We start from the raw sequence: 18,751 nt of genomic DNA on the forward strand, positions 1-18,751 counted from the left end.
TCACAATAGCTAAACTGTGGAGCCAACCTAGATACCCTTCAGTGGATGAATGGATTAAAAAAATGTGGCATATACACACAATGGAATTTTACTCAGCATTATAAGAGAATAAAATCATGGCATTTGCAGGTAAATGGATGGCATTGGAGAAGATAATGCTAAGTGAAATTATACTTAGCATAACTCCCTACACCACTATGAGTCAGCCTCCTTATATCATAGTGGTGTAGGGAGCCGGAGCTTGGGAGGAATAGATGAATTCTAGATAGGGCAGAGGGGTGGGAGGGAAAGGGAGGGGGCAGGGGATTAGCAAGGTTGGTGGAATGTGATGGACATCATTATCCAAAGTACATGTATGAAGACACAAAATAGTATGAATATACTTTAGATACAACCAGAGATATGAAAAATTGTGCTGTATATATGTAATAAGAATTGTAATGCATTTTGCTGTCATTTATTTTTTAATATGAAATAAATATATATATATATATATATATACATATATATATATATATATATATATTCACCAAGATGTAGAATCTAGAATTAAAAAGGGACTTCATTTTACAAATAAAGAAATTAAAAAGCCCAAAAGGACATAAAATAAAGGAAGAGACAAGATAAAAACCACAAGTCTATTGACTTCTAATTCGGTATTCTTTCTTTATATAATATTTTGGGGCTGGGGGGATAGCTCAGTGGTAGAGTGCATGCCTACCACGTGTAAGGCACTAGGTTTGATCCTCAGCACCACATAAAAATAATTAAATAAAATAAAGGTATTGTGTCCATCTACAACCAAAAATATTTGTGAAACATTATTTTAACTCTTGTTTTAACAAATTCCTATAAGAACATATTTTCATATTAAAAACTGCTGAATAATTTTGACTAAGTCAAAAATCATTAAAAAATAACCTGGAAGAACTTTCACTTTGCCATTCAATAACAGGATCCTCTACAGAAGCATCACTTGTGCCAACAGTTTCATCTTCCTACAACAAAGAGTCAATAATTAAGATATATGGTTATTATTAGATAGCATAATATTCATTGGCAAACTACTACCTATTCTATAACACTTTTTTATTTACCCCAAAAGTATTCTAGCTAAAACAGAATTAGTTTTCTCTATATATCTACATCTCACAAGTAAGCTTCCCAGGTATTTATATATTTCTGAATTATACCATCTTATTGACATAAAATAACTTATATTACTTCATAGACTGAAAAACACCTTAAGCCCAAATACAGTATAATCCTCTTATATGTTAAAATATTGTTTTAAATATACTGTAATTTGTCATTCTTTTAAGATTAAGAAATTCATGGGGGAAAGATTTTTTGAAAATATCTAGTTTAAGAATTGTGAATGGCAGGAGAATGGAAGTATCATACTCTACCGATGCACAATTAAATTCCTATTGTGCATGACTAGTGTGGTTAAGGGAATAAAAGGATTGGAGAACAGAAGAACAGGTAGTAACAGAAAATGTGTACATTATGTTGATTTCACAGTCCATAAGTTCTGAAACTCTTATTACTACTGTTTATATCCCATATCTTTCCAATTATAGGAAGATTTTTCTCTTACTGTCTTTCCTCATTGTCCCAAAGTCAAACTTTTGCTTGCATTTGTTATACTCTAACCAAGATAGTATCCTAGGTACGAATCAGAGAAGACATATAAAATAATTTAATATGATGCCTAGATTTGTCCATTAAGCTTCTTATTAATGAGTAAACTTCTTATAACAAAATTCCTAAAATTTTTCTATTAAAGTGACCCTCAAAAGTAAATCCAAATTGACGGCACATACTAGCAAACAAACCACCATATTGAATAAATAACAGAAGATATCAAACCTCTGAGGAGCTATCTGAATCTTCCTGTACACCTGAATTTTGACATGATGCTTGTGAATTATGCTCTATGTTGGACCGTGTTTGATAAGTATGCTGACGCTTGCGTTGTGTCCTTCGTAAAGACCGCCCACAGCTAGGTGGGTAATCATTCTGTAGAAGAAAAGGAAAACACATTTTTAAAAATGAAAAGCTCTGCCTGGCTGTGGTGAGGATTCTGAAGTGGGGTTGGGGGCCAGGGGTGTCCCTGCTATTGGGAACATTTGCCTCTAGTAGATCCAGCCTTAATGTTTTCTGACATCCTAGTGAGAGCAGACCCTGCACAAAGTGGATATCAGAGTTAATACTATAAGGAGACAAAATAATGAGAATAGTTTTACCAAAGATAATGAAATATCGCATAATGTCTGAGTATTACCACTGAATAGAGTGCATCTTTAGAAAACTGAATGCAACAAAAACCCAGGACATTTCTGGAAATTGTATGCTCTCTAGCAATTTTGTGTGAATTTTTATACAAGCACTGTTTTATGAGTTATATAAAATGTTTTAAAAATAGAAAAAAAATGAAAAGCTCCATCAATACAAACAAACTGAAAATAAATAAGTCAATTAATTAGGCAGGGAAGGAATCAGGGATGAGGAAAATTTGCTTAAGAGAGAAACCAATATAAAACTATAATAATAATTAGATACACACAAATATATGACTCATTTTCCACTGATATTGATCACCTTCTTATTTTGAAAATGTTGTGATCAAATCAAAGCTGATAAAAGACTGTGTTGTAAAAATTTGCTCATTCACCATTTGCATATGCTACATTATTTACAATTACGGGATAAAAAAGTTATCTATATTATATTTATGTTAATATGTACATCTTTCATTCCATTAAAAATCTAGGCAAATTTGAAATATCTAATTAGATGTAATGATCTATATTTTTGTTCATTCTAGTTTAGTGTACTTAAAACTGTTAAGAAATATCTTTAAAATCAGTTTAGCCCAATTCTCACCCATCACAGAAAAATGATAGGAGAGTTACTTAATATATATATATATATATATATATATATATATATATATATATATAAACCTTATATTCACTAAACCAATAGAAGGGTGAATATAATGTATATATAAAAAGTAATACATAATTCCATTTTTAGACCACATCAAGGCACACCCAGACATATACCTCAAAATGCATGCCACATTTAAACTCTTATATCACATTGCTTAGTCCCATTTGTAATTATGGATAATTCACTGGTGGTAATAATAATTGTTGGTAGTGTATCCCTTTGGTAAATAGGTCAAAATAAAGATTAAATTTTTACATGGCACAGCTATAACCCCTAATATGTCATTAAGAATAAATAAGTTTAAAAGTCTTACAAATCAGCCTCAAGAGTTAGTTTCTTATTTGTAAAACATCTGTCATTTACATTATATACAAAATGCATAAGGACTGAACACCCCATCTGTTACTCGCAGATAAGACTGATATTTGACAATTTGCCTCAGCAGTAAAAAATGAATAAAAATAATGAATCTGAGTTATTCAAAATCTCTAAAAATTAATCATGCTATAGAAGATCAAATAAGCCAACAAAACCAAAATAGAAAAATTTAAATAAGGCATCAAAATCACCTAAGAATATTTGGAAATATGTATATGAAAAATATCTAAATTTGTGTTTATCAATACTGAAAAAATACTTAATAGTCTACTAACTAGACTTCTTTAACAAAATTATAATCATCCCAGACTCTTAATTACCATACTCTTATTTTATGGTTAGAATTGGAAGAGAGTGAAAAAAGAAACTATTCATTCTTATGCCTCTTGTCTGGTAAACTGAGAGTACTAGTAATGAGCTTACCGTGTACCTAATTGGGTACAGGCATCCTACTCATGGCTTACCAGATTCTACTGTGAAAACATTTACAGTCCTTCCAAATGAGAAGTCCAGCAATAGGTCTACGGCAAGGGTGAGCAAACTATTGTTTTCTAAATAAAGGGTCAGAATACAAGTAGTTTGGTTTTGCAGGGCATATAAATTCTGTTGCCACTTCTCAGCTTTGTCTTTATTGCAAGAAAACAACCGTTGGTAAGATATGAATAAGTGTGGGTGTGTTCCAATAAAATTTAATTAACAATAATAGGAGGCAAAAAGGATTTGGCCTATGGGCCAACCCATTACTTAGGGTATATAAACATTTATTTACATTGTGATTAGGGATAAGGCAGCATTTTAAAAAATCCAATTTAACTAAGGAAAAATGTATTTTAAAATAAATATCCTATACATACAATAACTACATGTCCTAGACTTGGGGTGGACGGTGTAACTAATTTTATTAAGAATAAACATACATCTCAACTGAGGATCATAAGATAGATTCCCTATAAGACAGTCTTTGAATACATAAATGTTGCAAATAATATATCTCAAAGTACTGCACAAATAAACTTACCCTCTGGATAGTATAAGATGGCTTTTTCTTCTTTTCAACTGTATAAAGACCAATTTCTATGTCACCTTTTGCGGTTCGACATTCTTCTTGAACCCTAATTACAAATCAAAGGTCAAAATATCAGAAAATCATAAATAAGGAAACCAATAGTTAAAAAGCCAGCCAGACAAAAAAGAATAGAAAAAAATTTACAAAATAAGTAAAAATTCAGAGAGTAAACATACATTTAAGTATAAAATTTGCCATTTTAATGCTTATAGGTGTTATTACTTCAGTGACAATTAATTACATTCATAATGTTCTGTAACCATTACCAGTATCATTTCAAAAAATTGTCATCACTACAAACATAAAGTCTGCAACTATCAAAGCAATAACTTCCCATTTCAATTCTTCCAGCCTTGGATAACCTCTAATCCATTTTTATGTCTATAAGTAATTTTAGTATAAATATTTTAAGTAAGTGGAATCATACAGTAATTGTCCTCTTGTTTGTCTAGCTTCTTTCACTTAGCATTTTCAGTGTTTTCAATGTCTTTTAACAGCAGGTATCTTTTGTTATGGCTGAATAATTTTCCATTAAATAGATATACCACTTTTTTTTTGTACCAGGAACTGAACCCAGAGGTGCTTAACCACTGACCCACATCCCCAGACACTTTATATTTGTTATTTAGAGATGGAGCCTTTTAAGTTGTGGAGGCTCTCTTTGACCTCATGATCCTCCTGCCTAAGTCTCCCCAGCCACTGGGATTACAGTCATGTACCACCATGCATGGTGATATACCACATTTGATTACCCATTTATCTGCTGACAGACACTTGCATTGTTTCCACAATTTGATTGCTGTAAATAATACTGCAATGAGCATTCATGTACAAATACCTACTTGATTCCCTGTTTTCAGCTCTACTTCTAAAGTTTTGAGTAAAAATTATTTCAAATTGCTCTACTGCCAGGGTTTTTAGCACTCTATTCCTAAGTTCCTAAGTTAGCTATATCTACTTTTTCTTATTAATGCTTCCAGCTTATACTAGAAGGCAGCTTATCTATATATAGATAAGTTGAAATCAAATGACTTTTGCTACTTAGTCAATCTACTAAAAGGCTAGGTAAAGAGGATACATGATTAAAATAAATTTTACATGGTCTTTGTCAATGTCCTTTTCTCTTTCCAAAATCCACTTCCAATTGCTGGGAATTATCTGAAGTTGATATTATAGCAAATTATTAGGATTTATAAATAAGAATAGGAATTTTTAAATTCATTAGGAACAATAAAAGATTCAGAATAGCCAAAGTTATTCTAAGCCAAAAAAGCAATGCTGGAGTCATCACCTGATTTCAAATTATACTAGAGCTATAGTAGCAAAAATTGCATGGTACTGGCATAAAAACAGACACATAGACTAGCGAAACAGAATAGAAGACAGAGAGATAAACTCATACTGACAACAAAAATGTGTTGGGAGAAAATATAGCCTTTTAAACAAATGATGCTGGGAAAACTGGTTTATTCATATGAAGAAGAATATGACTAGATCCTTATGCCTTATCCTGCAAAAAGTCAACTCAAAATTAAAGACCTAGGAATTAGACCAGGGACTATGAAACTGCTTGGAGAAAATGAAGAATCAACACTCCAAAAAAAAAAAAAAAAATAGGTGCAGGCTGTTGAGAGCCACAGCCAAAGGGGCCCTAGCAAACTTCCAGCTGCCAGCAAACTTCCAGCTGCCGTCTGATGATTGGCTCACAGCAGCCCCAGCAACATCTAGCTGATTGGCTCCTCTGCGGTGATGTTCATTGGGCTATTTCCCTGCCCTTCAGACTGCCAGCTGATGATTGGCTCACAGCGGCCCCAGCAACATCTAGCTGATTGGCTCCTCTGCGGTGATGTTCATTGGGCTGTTTTCCTGCCCTTCAGACTGCCAGCTGATGATTGGCTCACAGCGGCCCCAGCAACATCTAGCTGATTGGCTCCTCCACGGAGCTGCTCATTGGGGGACTTCTTTGGCTCTGCCCACGCGACCCAGCCAATCAGCCTCAAGAACAGGAGGATTGTGGGAGGTGGTGAGGGTTGTGTGGGGGTGAGAGGCTTGTGGGAAGCCGGTGGTGGCAGTTGGGCTCTGAGGGTTTTTTCCTGAGGAGCTGTTTTGTTTGGCGTTTGTAGTTCTAAAAATAAAGTTAGTTTCTTTTGACAAGTGGCTCCTGAATTGTGCCCAGCCAGACTGCGGCATTTGGTGGCTCGCACGGGGAGCAACTGAGGGTAAGTATACTGCTCGCCCCTGAGGGCAGGGCGAGAGGATGGGTAGCCATTCTAAGTTTCCTCTTTTGTTTTGCTTCATTTTTGTTTTAACTTGCCTGTCCCTGGAGATGAGTGAGACGGAAGAAAAACCGCTCACATCTGAGGAAAAACTATTTGTGTCTGAGGAACAGATAGGGAGAAAGGACGGATGGACATTTCAGGAGGATAGAAAGGTTGATATAATGATTTTGTATGGTTCCATTTTTATTTCATTCTGTCTCGGTTTTGTTTGGCGTCATCTTGTTGGGTTGTATTATAGCAGAAATACGGGATCAGCAATTAGTAAAAAACAAACCGAAAGACTGTTAAGTAAATTGTTAGAGGAAGTAGGCATCTCAGTAAAATCAAGAGCAGTCAGGGCATACGTTGATACAATACAACAATGTAGCCCATGGCTTTTTAAGGAGGAGTTGTTAGATACATCACAATGGAACCATCATGGTGAAGATTTAAAAAGAATAGAAAAGAACAACCCAGGGACTCTGCCAGTTGGCACATTGCCATTGTGGACACTCGTATCTGGTTTGCTTAGTCCAAAGCCTTCAATTCAGACAAAGGTAGAGGAAGGAGAAGACATACTGATTCAAGTAAAAGAGAAGGTCTCTCAAGTTAGTCAGAAAGAGGAAAAGATTCAAGTAAAAGAGAAGGTCTTTCAAGCTAGTGAGACAGAGGAAGGAAGTTTAGAGCAGAAAAAGCCATCAGGGGAAAAGTTACAACAGGAGACTGCTAATAACACCTTTCTATCAGAGAGCGTAAGTGTCCAACCATCAGCACCACCTCTACAGGAGACTGCTACTAACAGCATTCTATCACCAGAGGGCATAAGTGTCCAATCAACAGCACCACCTCCATATGCTAGGAGGCTCCCAACCCCCGCAGTTGATAGTTGGGATCCTGAGACAGGATCTCAAGTATGCCCTGTATTTGAGGTAGGAGGGCAGCGAATTTACCAGGGTTTAAATTTCAAAACAGTGAAGGAGCTAAAAGAGGCTATAACAACCTATGGTCCTCAAGCACCCTTCACTGTAAGCTTGGTCGAATCCATTACCAACTTAAACATGACGCCAGCAGATTGGGCTAATATTTGTAAAGCTGTGCTAAATGGAGGACAATACCTGTTATGGAAGGTTGCCAATGAGGAATTTTGCAAGGAGACGGCTAGGCGAAATGTAGCAGCTGGTTATCCTCAGAGAAATCTAGATATGTTGTTAGGAAAGGGACCTTATGAGGATCAGCAGCAACAAATTGCATATGATCCTGGCGTATACTCACAAATTGCTGTAGATGCAGTTAAGGCATGGAAGACTTTACAAGGACATGGAGGTTTACAAGGTCAATTATCTAAGATAATACAAGGAGCTAATGAACCTTACGCTGAATTTGTAGATAGGCTTATTCAAACAGCTACCAGAGTTTTTGGGAATACAGAACAAGCAATGCCATTAATAAAACAACTGGCTTATGACCAAGCGAATCGTTGGTGCAGAGATATCATTAGACCATGGAAACAGGAAGCAGGCAATGATTTTGTTAATAGGATTCCTAAAACTCAGGAATTAATGTCAAAAAATATTAAATAGGATGGCATCAAATTAAAAAGCAACAAAGGAAGCCATTAAGACTGTGAAAAGAGAACCTACAGAATGGGAGAGAAATATTTGCTAGCTACTCTTTTGACAGAGAATTAGAACTCAAAAAGTTGAACACTAAAAAATGCATAATACTTAATAGATGGGCAAATGAACTAAACAGACACTTCTCAAAAGAAAAAAAATACAAATGGCCAACAAATATATGAAAAAACATTCAAATCTTTAAAAAATATTTCTTTTAGTTGCAGATGAACACAATACCTTTATTTATATGTGGTGCTGAGGATCAAACCCAGTGTCTCATGCGTGCCAGGCAAGTGCTCTACCACTGAGTCCAGCATTCACATTGTTAGCAATTACAAAAATACAAATCATAACTACACTGAGATTTCATCTTACCCTAGTTGGAATGACAGCTATTTAAAATACAAACAGTAAGGATTGGGATTTTAGCTCAGTGGTAGAACACTTACCTAGCATGTGAGAGGCACTGGGTTTGACCCTCAGCACCACATAAAAATAAGTAAATAAAATAAAGGTGTTATGTCCATCTACAACTAAAATCATTTTTAAAAGAATACAAATAATAATAAAATAGGGATAAGATGTAGAGAAAAAGGAACATTTCTATACCATTGGTGGAATTGTAAATTAGTACACCTACTATGTTACATAGTATAGAGGTTCCTCAAATGACTAGGCATGGAATCACCACATGACCAAGTTAGTCCAGTCTTCAGGACTTACTCTAAAGAGTTAAAGTCTTCATACTATATTAATACATACATAATACTATGGAACTAGTCTAGTTTTCTGTGAATGGATGAATAGATAAAGAAAACTCTACAGAATAGAGCTTCATTGACCCATAAAGAAAAATGAAGTTATGTAATTTGCAGGAAAATGAATTGGAACTTGAGAACATTATGTTAAGCAAAATAAGCCAACCTCAGAGTCAAAGGTCATATGCTTTCTGTCATATGTGAAAGCTAGGGAAGGAAAAGGCAAAAAAGCGGGATTCTCATGAAAATTAAAGTGAGACCAGTAAAGAAGAGGAAAGGGACCAACCAAAGGAGAAAAGGGAAAGGGGAAATACTAGAGATTGATATTGGCCAAATTTTATTGTTGTATTGTGTACATGTTTGAATACATAACAACGGATACCACCAACATGTACAATTATAATGCACCAATAAAAATATTATTTAAAACAAAAAAGAATAAAGATTCTAGGTTTGACATTCATCCTAGTGAAATATTTTTCATCAAATAAAGTCTATTTAAGTGACATTTCTAAACATACTCTAATTACTAGGGTCTAGCAGATAACTACATTTTACCCCAAAACTGCTCCAATATTAAGCTGATGGCTCTCTCCTGGAGCCACTATTGAACACAGGATCTATATACAATTCATATGTTTAATCACATATAACTTCTTATAATTTATTACTTAATAACATTTGCATTCCTATCCTAACCTAGATTATAAAGTCAAAGAAAATAAATCATACACCAGGGGAGGGAAGAGGAGAGGAAAGGGAAGTAATATGGAACAAAATTAACCTAATTATGTTTTTTTATTGAGTACATGTATGAATATATAACAACAAATCCCACTATTATGCATAATTTAAATGCAGTAATAAAAACAAACTTGGAAAAAGAAATCATTCTTTGCATTTTTATATGCCCCAAAGCATTTAGCATATGCTGAACAAATTGACAATAACTGACTATTTGATATGGAGTAAAATAATTGGAGTTATTTTGAAAAATATCTCAGCTAGATTAAAAATTGTCAAAGTTACTAGGAAAACTTAATATAATTTACTTCCTAAAAAATTGTGCTCTGGGGCTCAGGCTGTTGCTCAGTGATAAAGTACTTGCCTCGCATGTGTGAGGCACTAGGTTCAATCCTCAGCACCACATAAAAATACATAAAGATACTGTGTGTTCATCTACAACTAAATAAATATTATTTTTTTTTAAATGTTTATTTTTTAGTTTTCGGCGGACACAACATCTTTGTTTGTATGTGGTGCTGAGGATCGAACCCGGGCCGCACGCATGCCAGGCAAGCGCGCTACCGCTTGAGCCACATCCCCAGCCCTAAATAAATATTATTAAAAACTTGAGCTCTAAATTTTCTTTCTTTTAAAGGTGAATGTTTCTTTTATTTGTTTTTAGTTGTAGATGGACACAATACCTTTGTTTTATTTATTTATTTGTTTGTTTGTTTTTTAAAGTGGTGCTGAGGATCAAACCTAGTGCCTCACACTTGCTAGGCAAGCACTCTACCACTGAGCTACAACCCCATTACTATAGAGCTCTATATTTTATTAGAAATGTTACCTTAGTGACTCACCTACTAACCCCATTATTTAGTTCATTGACCACCACTCTTCTGCTCCATGCCATGAGATCTCGTTCTGTGGCTATCTGGCTCCGAGGAGCATTGTTATGCATCTGTCGAACACCTTCAATTTGACCACTACGTCGAAGTCCTATATTTGGGGAAGAGGATATGTCCATATTTGGACTTCGTAGAGCTGAAACACAAATGAAGAAAAATATAATTTTCTGAGCAATAGCACCAACTTTTAGATGAAGGTTCTTACACAAAATAGGAGATTCAAAGATAGGACTATCTGAAGTATTCCTACCTCTTTGTTCTACATTCTGTACCATCTTTTCTTGTTAATGTCATCAATAAAGGAGCTCAATAAATTTTTAAATCTTCTATAGTTCTTACCATTTACTCAATTCTCACTAAATACAAAAATGGATTCAAATATGATTTGGGAGATTTGCAAATGTTTATTAGTACTGTTTTAGGAAGCATCTTGTTATTCTAAATCCTTCATTTAGTCCATTAAAATATTTCAGAGTAAAGTTTCAATAAAGCTTTCAGAAATAGTATAATAAAGAATATAAACCAAGCCAGGTGTGGTGGTGCATGACTGTAATCCCAGTGACTCAGAGGTGGAGACAGGAGGATCCCATTCAAAGCCAGTATCAGCAACATATGGAGGCCCTAAGCAACTTGGTGAGACCCTGTCTCTAAATAGAATACAAAAAAAGGGCTGGGGATGTGGCTCAGTGATTAAGTGCTCCTGTGTTTAATTCCTGGTACCAAAAAATTAAAATAAAAGTATAACCCAAAGTTTTTAACATTAAATTTTCATTTCCCAAGACTGATGAGCAGCTAGACACAATGAAATGTGACTGTAATTCCAGCTACTTTGGGGGATGAGGCAGGAAGATCACAAGTTTGAGGCCTGTCTGGACAACTTAGTGAGATCCTATCTAAAAATAAATAAATAAAAAGGGCTGAGGATGTAGTTCAGTGGTAAAATGCCCCAGGGTTCAATAACCAGTACCAGAAAAAAAGTAACAGAACTTTTAATTTTCTTTAGGGTACTCTAGATAGGTTCTTGCTATTTTTCTAATACTTGCAACTAAAACACAAATAAAAACTGAAATATTCAACTGCTATCATTAAAACAAAAAGTCAAAACAAATAAACACTGTAAATAATAGCCAATAGGGTCCCTTTGACAAATGGAACTCTATTGAATTTTCAAATCTATCCACAGAAACCTAGTATAGAATTTAGAGCTGAAGGTTGATTTAATAAATGGATGTCTAAATCAGGGAAAGCCCTAAGAAAGTTTTATGTCTTAAAAACAAAGGACTTGGAGATATCAGATTATTATTTACAAGTTCAAGGTTCCATAAAGCTTCTTACCTTGTCATTAGGTGCTCCAAATGGCCCAAAATGAAGAACCAATTTTAATTTAATTTCATGGAGATTGAAGAAATAATTAAGTAAAATATCCTATGAATCACCTTGAATTTAAATATCTTTATTCAATTAATTATGGGCAAACCCAAATGCCATTCTATCCAAATAAATTACCTCAATTATGAAAATATAAAGATATGTGCCAAATTCTCATAAAGCAATTGATAAAGCTAAGATTTATATATAACTGAAATGCACAGTCACTTTTCATTTCAAGTGAAAAAATATAAGTTAGAATATCCATTTTTAAAATACAGTGATTACTTATAACAAAACTTTTACTGATATTAAGATAAATGTATTGTGAAAGTCAATTCAGAGGGCTTCTTGTTTTCCAGCATACTTTTGTAAATTCAAGGGGGGAGACATGGTATGCTGTTCTTCTCTCAGCAAAGAAGGATCAATTTAGGGGGGTAGTGTTTTGTAAACTTAAGGTGGTTTTAAGCTTAAAAACTTATGTTTTTTGTGGTTCCCCTACAAAAGAATTGGACATTGCAAGATTTCACTTCTATAAAAAAGTAAAGATTGCAAATAAATTCAATTAGAAGAAAACAGCATATAAAAATATGACATCTGTGTTTTTAGGAGATACAAAGTCATTTTTGTTACAAATAATAATGAGATTAAAACCCCATGGAGTATCTGACATCACAACTGTAAATTAATAAATGTTTTCATTTATAAATAAAATCTTTTCTCACATATAATTCTTTGTTTAAGTAGAATAAAGTATATTCATTATACTTTTCAGAAATATACAAACACTTACCACCATTAACAGAGTATGATCTATTAAGTGGAAAATGTGGAACATCTCCTTCATTAATTAGTCTCAGATCTTGTTCTCTCTGTAGTTCCCTGATTATACCATCAAGAATGCTCTCATCCTGATCATTGGTTTGCTGTCCAATTACCTGTTCCACCACTTCGCCATCACCTTAATGAGACCAAAGATAAAAAGCCACAAAATTGATTACATTTTAGTATACCCTAAAACCAGTAAAAACAAACTTAACTTCTAAATTTTCAGAGCAATAACTGAAAATTGGCTTAAAATGAAAATAGAGTATGCATCAAACAAATTATTTTATAAATCTTTTAATTTTTATGTGTCAGCTTCTCTTTGATTTAGTCAATGTTCCTAACTTAGACATAATTATGAGGAGCATCTCAAAGAATATAAAAGTTAAAACAATTGATTTTAAAATAAATTTCATCCAAAGAATATTCTAAGGTAAAAATCAGAAATTAAAGATTTAAGTAAGGTTTAAATAGGTTCAGTGACCTGAAATATTTACATCTTTTTTGGTGAAAACTGCTTTCTGAAAGACATAATTATAGTTTTCCAAATGAATATATCATTTGCTAACATCCCATTGTTCTTATGAACAAACAATTTTTATTATGAAATATTGAAACTCGTTGTTTACCTTAAATGAAAATTTTAAATGTTTTTCTGTCTTAGATATCCCTATTTTTTATATTTTCTTATAGTCATATCAAGAGGTATCTGATAGAGTAATCAAGAGATCAGGTCTTATAAGGAATAAAGAGTGATAAATTATTTTTTATTCAGATGTTTTCAGTTTTATACAACATTTAATATTCAGTTTTTCTCCTCAGTTAATAATTATGACATCGTCAGAGTAACTATTGGCATAGTTGTCATACCAGTTCACTGCTTTACAAACCTTTATGAGACAGGCATAAAAGGATGTATGGAACTTTATAAAGATCAATTCAAGCCTTAATCCCCTAGTCAAGAAATTGAATTCCAGTTGCAATTTAATAAACTCACTACTACTCCATACCTAAAGAAAACCTACAAGTACCAAACTGAGATATAAAGACATTCTATGTGGGAAGGGCAATATACAGAATGGAAATATGCCAATCTGAAGAGGCAAAGATTATTTGGCACAGAATAGCTTATTCTAATATTTTATTCTATTATCTTCCCACAGTCCATCAAATTTATTGCTGATTCCCCAATATCTTCCAAGATTAGTCTTATTTAAACAATCACAACCCATTCCCCAATGTCCAGTAACTTTTTGCATTTTAAGTATGAGGATGGGTAAATATCTACTTTGTAATATTTAAAGTTTTTTATAGTGGTAGATAGACAGAATGTCTTTATTTTATTTGCTTATTTTCATGTAGTTCTAATGATCAAACCCAGGGCCTCACACATGCTAGGTAAGCACTCTGCCACTAAGCTAGAGCCCCAGCCCTAGTATGTGGATTTTGAAGTTTCCTCTTCTTAGGTCCAATTAACTAGAGCCTTTTAAACTAAAACACCAATACAATGAACAGAGAAATTTCACCAATATATACATTAAAATTAGTCCATTTAATCATTACTAGAAGGCAATATTACATAGAAGATGATCATATGTAGGGTTTCTATGGAACTAGATCAACACATTCTGTGCTTGAGTATACACTTTTGTTTCTATGTAAAAGTACTCTGGTAGGGTAAAAGGTATTATACAAATGAAAATGAACAGAAGTAGAAGGCAAAACATACCATAACTTATATCAGTATTTAGTGAGGGACAAATGCCATAGAGAGAACAGAATCAAGTATGACATTTGCAAAATATTTCCAATTTAATTATCATGATAACATACCATTGGCCACATATCCCAGTTGTGGTATAAGTTGTTCATCTTTACAATTTTCCCGTCCCGGCACTAGCCGTTGAAATTTTGTGGGATGAGGATTTCCATCAACATCCACCAAGAATGGGGGAGGCATTAAGTGAGGAGCTTGTTGTGTTTGTTCATCTAACACATAGTTATTGGCATCACGGATAAGAGGTCGATAATCCGTGTGGAAGAACATCTGATCTGGAATCTTATGACAGAAGTTTTAGTATTTAATATACATAGGGAACATATAGATTTGGCACTTATTTTCATTTCTAGAGCATACACATTTCTGAGTCAGACAACTTTTGTATTCTCTTGTAGTCCTGTGTTGCCAAATGTTCCATCTGAAGCACATTACCTATATGGTAATTCTCTTCTCTACAAATTCTAGATATGCATTACTTTTTTGCCCTATATCATATTTCTCTAATTATGATAAGAAAACTAAAGCAACAACCATGTAAAGAGTTATTTTAAGTCATAAAAATCATATAAAACTCTATTTTTATTCAAATGAATATAGACCAGAAGTATAACACATATGGTAAGACAAGTAAATATATATCACATTATTGACACTGAAAGCTGATACAAATATTGAGCTGACATCAGTGTTTCTGAGTTCTCTTTCAGCTCTAAGATTCCATAAGCTATTCCAAATTCACAGCTAATAAAATATAAAGAACTATTAAGCTAGCTTCCTAAGTATTTTCACAAGATCAATAATAGGTAAAATAACAATCAGGAAAGTAAACTTTCAGTCACCAACTATTTATTTCCATTCATGATAAGCAGATGATATAGCAGTCTGTTTCAGTTATTCTTATTACACCTGAACAGTAACACAAAATATATTCTAAACCAAAGTTTTTCCTAATGAATGTCTACATCTACATCACCCTGCACTTCAATAGTGACACACACACACTGTGAAGCCTGATGTTCAGCAATGACAAAAACATTTACCAAGAGATACAATATTCTTACTTTGTATCTATTAACCCTTATTAATTTAGGAGTCAAACAAAACTTCTGAATGATATAATCCCAAATTATAGTCTACCCAAAAAAGTACTGACCTTTTCATAGTATTTACTGCAACCAAAACCAAAAAGCAACAAATGCCCATGAGAATCTGTACACGCAAAATGGTTTCCATCTGGTGAAAATTTACAATCAAACACTGCACCATGTCCTTGGCCTTCAATCTGGAATTCAGAGGAGTCGTTTTAAGTAATCTTATGACTTGTTCTAAAATAATAAGTAGGAGATAACATCTCTTTGCTAATACATTGGATGCTGTGAAGCATTAATATCCCAATGTACTCTCTGGCTTCTGTAGCCAGAAACCTAAAGAAATAATGCTCCAAAAGAAAGTAGGGACAGTAAAATTGCAATGAATGGAATCAATCATCGCTAGTAATGGCACACCCTGTGAAATACTATTGGGTGACCAAGGAGATTTTAAAAATATTTAAATGTAACCAAATTGTCACAGGTTTGCTATTACAGAAAAGTTCAGATACTATCTTCATATCTTAAGAGAAATGCAATTAAGCCTTATATTAACCATCCTAAAATTAAATCACACAAATTAATTTTAATAACACAAGACAGGGTAAGTACTCTAGATCTTTATAATGTCTTTCAAGTGGGCTCAAAGGCCAACAAATAGTTTAAAAATGTTGTCAGAACTGTTCATAAGAAAAGTACACTAACTATGGAAAGTATGAACAAAGGGGGAAAAAATCAATAAATATCCTAAGGAACTGAACAGACACTTCATAGAAGAAATACAATTGATCAACAAATATATTAAAAAAATGTTCAACATCTCTAGCAATTAGAGAAATGCAAATAAAAATTACTCTAATATTTCATCTTGTTCCAGTCAGAATGGCAATTATTAAGAATACAAGCAACAATAAATGTTGGTGAGAATGTAGGGCAAAATGTACACTCATACATTGCTGGTGGGATGCAAATTGGTGCAACCACTCTGGAAAGCAGTAGGGAGATTCCTCAGAAACTTGGAATAGAACAACCATTTGACCCAGTTAAATTACTTCTTGGTTTATACCCAAGGGACTTAAAATCAGCATACTACAGTAATGCAGCCGCCTCGATGTTCACAGCAGTTCAACTCACAATAGCTAAACTGCAGAAGCAACCTAAATGCCCTTCAATAGGTAAGCTATGGAACCAACCCAGGTGCCCTTCAACAGATGAATGGATAAAAAAATGTGGTATATATACACAATGGAATATTACTGAGCTTTAAAGAAGAATGAAATTACGGCATTTACTGATAAATGGATGGAGATGAACAATATCATGCTAAGTGAAATAAGTCAATCCCAAAAAACCAAAGGCTGAAGGTTTTCTCTGATATGTGGAGGCTAATTAAAATAAGAGGGGGGGTGGCTAGGGAAGAATAGAGATACTTTGGATTAGACAGAGGGGAGTGACAGGAGGGGAGAGGGTATGGGGCTATAAAGGATAATAAAATAAATTGAACATTACTACCCTATGTGTATATATGATACACAACTGATGTGATTCTACATCATATACAAGAAGAATGAGAAGTTATACTCCATTTATGTATGCTGTGTCCAAATGTATTCTACTGTCATATACAACTAAGTAGAATCAAAAAAAAAAAAAGGAAAGAAATGTTGTCAGAACTGTTATTAAGCAAAGGACACTAGGGGCAAGGGTTGTGGCTCAGTGGTAAAGTATTTGCCTAGCACGTGTGAGGCCTTGGGTTTGATCCTAAGCACCGCATAAAAATAAATAAAATATATTGTGTCCATATACAACTTAAAAAGTTAAAAAAGAAAAGGACACTAAATATGGAAAATATGGTAGTGTTTTCTGATTTATATAAAATATATCTTAAGAGCATCCCTATTTGCAAATCTATTTTTCAACTACTAAGCCATATGAGAGTTACCAGAGACAAATTCAAATTATTACTGTCACTTTTATAATTCATAAATTAGGATTATAGATTAAATAACATTTTTGTGATCTTGGTTAAGAATTAACTGAAAATTTAACAAATTTGAGATTAAGAAGTTTAGAGGTGGGAACCAGAATTTGGAAAATGCTAATACCAAGATAAATGAATCAATTCGGCTTAATTCTCCACTGGCCTTATTATAAGGCTTCTGAATTATTTTCTGAATTATTTTAGCAATTTTAACAGAGATAACAGGAGGTTCCTTTGAACTAAGTATACTCATCAAGTTATCCCATAAAAACAGTTATTTTTAATATAAACTAAACACATATTTCTCTTACCATGTTAAAGTAATTCCGAATTTTGGTCCCCCGGTCAAGGTCCCAAATAAATATGTTTCCATCATGACCCGCTGAAAGAATGATCCTTGGATCAAATGGATGTGCTTCTAAAACAAATACTTCATCATCATGACCCTGTGATAAAAATCAATATTAAAATTTAAAAGCAACACCAAGTATCAGATTTATTTGATCAAAACATCTTGGGAATACTATCAATCAGGTTCAGATGAATTCATGCATTACAATTTAATACATACCATTTACTATGTGGCTACTACATGAATAATACAGTTCAATCTGACTTCCTTAAATGTATAACTGCTGATTTTATAAAGAATGCAACACACACAGAAGACACAGGAAAGTATTTCAAGCTCATTAAACAGGTCTTTGAAGGGAAATTTGGATATCTGCAAATGTACTATTTAAAAGTGATAAAAAAGTGGCAAACAAAATCTTTCATTAACATCTAATTCTGCCACAATGATAACAGACAAACCTTCATTGTTCTTCATCCGGTATTTTCTATGACTGATATTCAAACTGCATTTTGGGAGGCCCCATGATACATTCAAAGGACAAAGCTTAGTGACTTTGTTCTGTATCTACTTTTAACCTGGGATTCCATTTAAGACATTATCTGAAAAATAGATTTTCTGCTAAGAAAACTGAATTTGAAAACCAATGCTAAGTATTACATGCTTCTCTGTAAGCTAATCAAAGTATA

The 18,751-nt window shown here is 33.6% G+C and overlaps 1 protein-coding gene across 1 annotated transcript in view; it reads right to left on the reverse strand.

Moving 5' to 3' along the window:
- BRWD3 (bromodomain and WD repeat domain containing 3) overlaps nucleotides 1–18,751 on the reverse strand; it is a 124,740-nt gene that overhangs the window by 36,974 nt on the left and 69,015 nt on the right. Inside the window, exons 15-22 of the mRNA XM_081278037.1 lie at nucleotides 18,022–18,156; nucleotides 15,795–15,923; nucleotides 14,695–14,920; nucleotides 12,830–12,997; nucleotides 10,621–10,804; nucleotides 4,355–4,448; nucleotides 1,873–2,022; nucleotides 922–998 (exon numbers count right to left, since the gene is read on the reverse strand). Coding sequence (XP_081134163.1) covers nucleotides 922–998; nucleotides 1,873–2,022; nucleotides 4,355–4,448; nucleotides 10,621–10,804; nucleotides 12,830–12,997; nucleotides 14,695–14,920; nucleotides 15,795–15,923; nucleotides 18,022–18,156 — 1,163 coding nt within the window. The remainder of the gene's footprint in view (nucleotides 1–921; nucleotides 999–1,872; nucleotides 2,023–4,354; nucleotides 4,449–10,620; nucleotides 10,805–12,829; nucleotides 12,998–14,694; nucleotides 14,921–15,794; nucleotides 15,924–18,021; nucleotides 18,157–18,751) is intronic.

This window comes from Spermophilus citellus, assembly GCF_964194105.1.
Source record: "Spermophilus citellus genome assembly, chromosome: X".
NCBI lineage: Eukaryota > Metazoa > Chordata > Mammalia > Rodentia > Sciuridae > Spermophilus > Spermophilus citellus.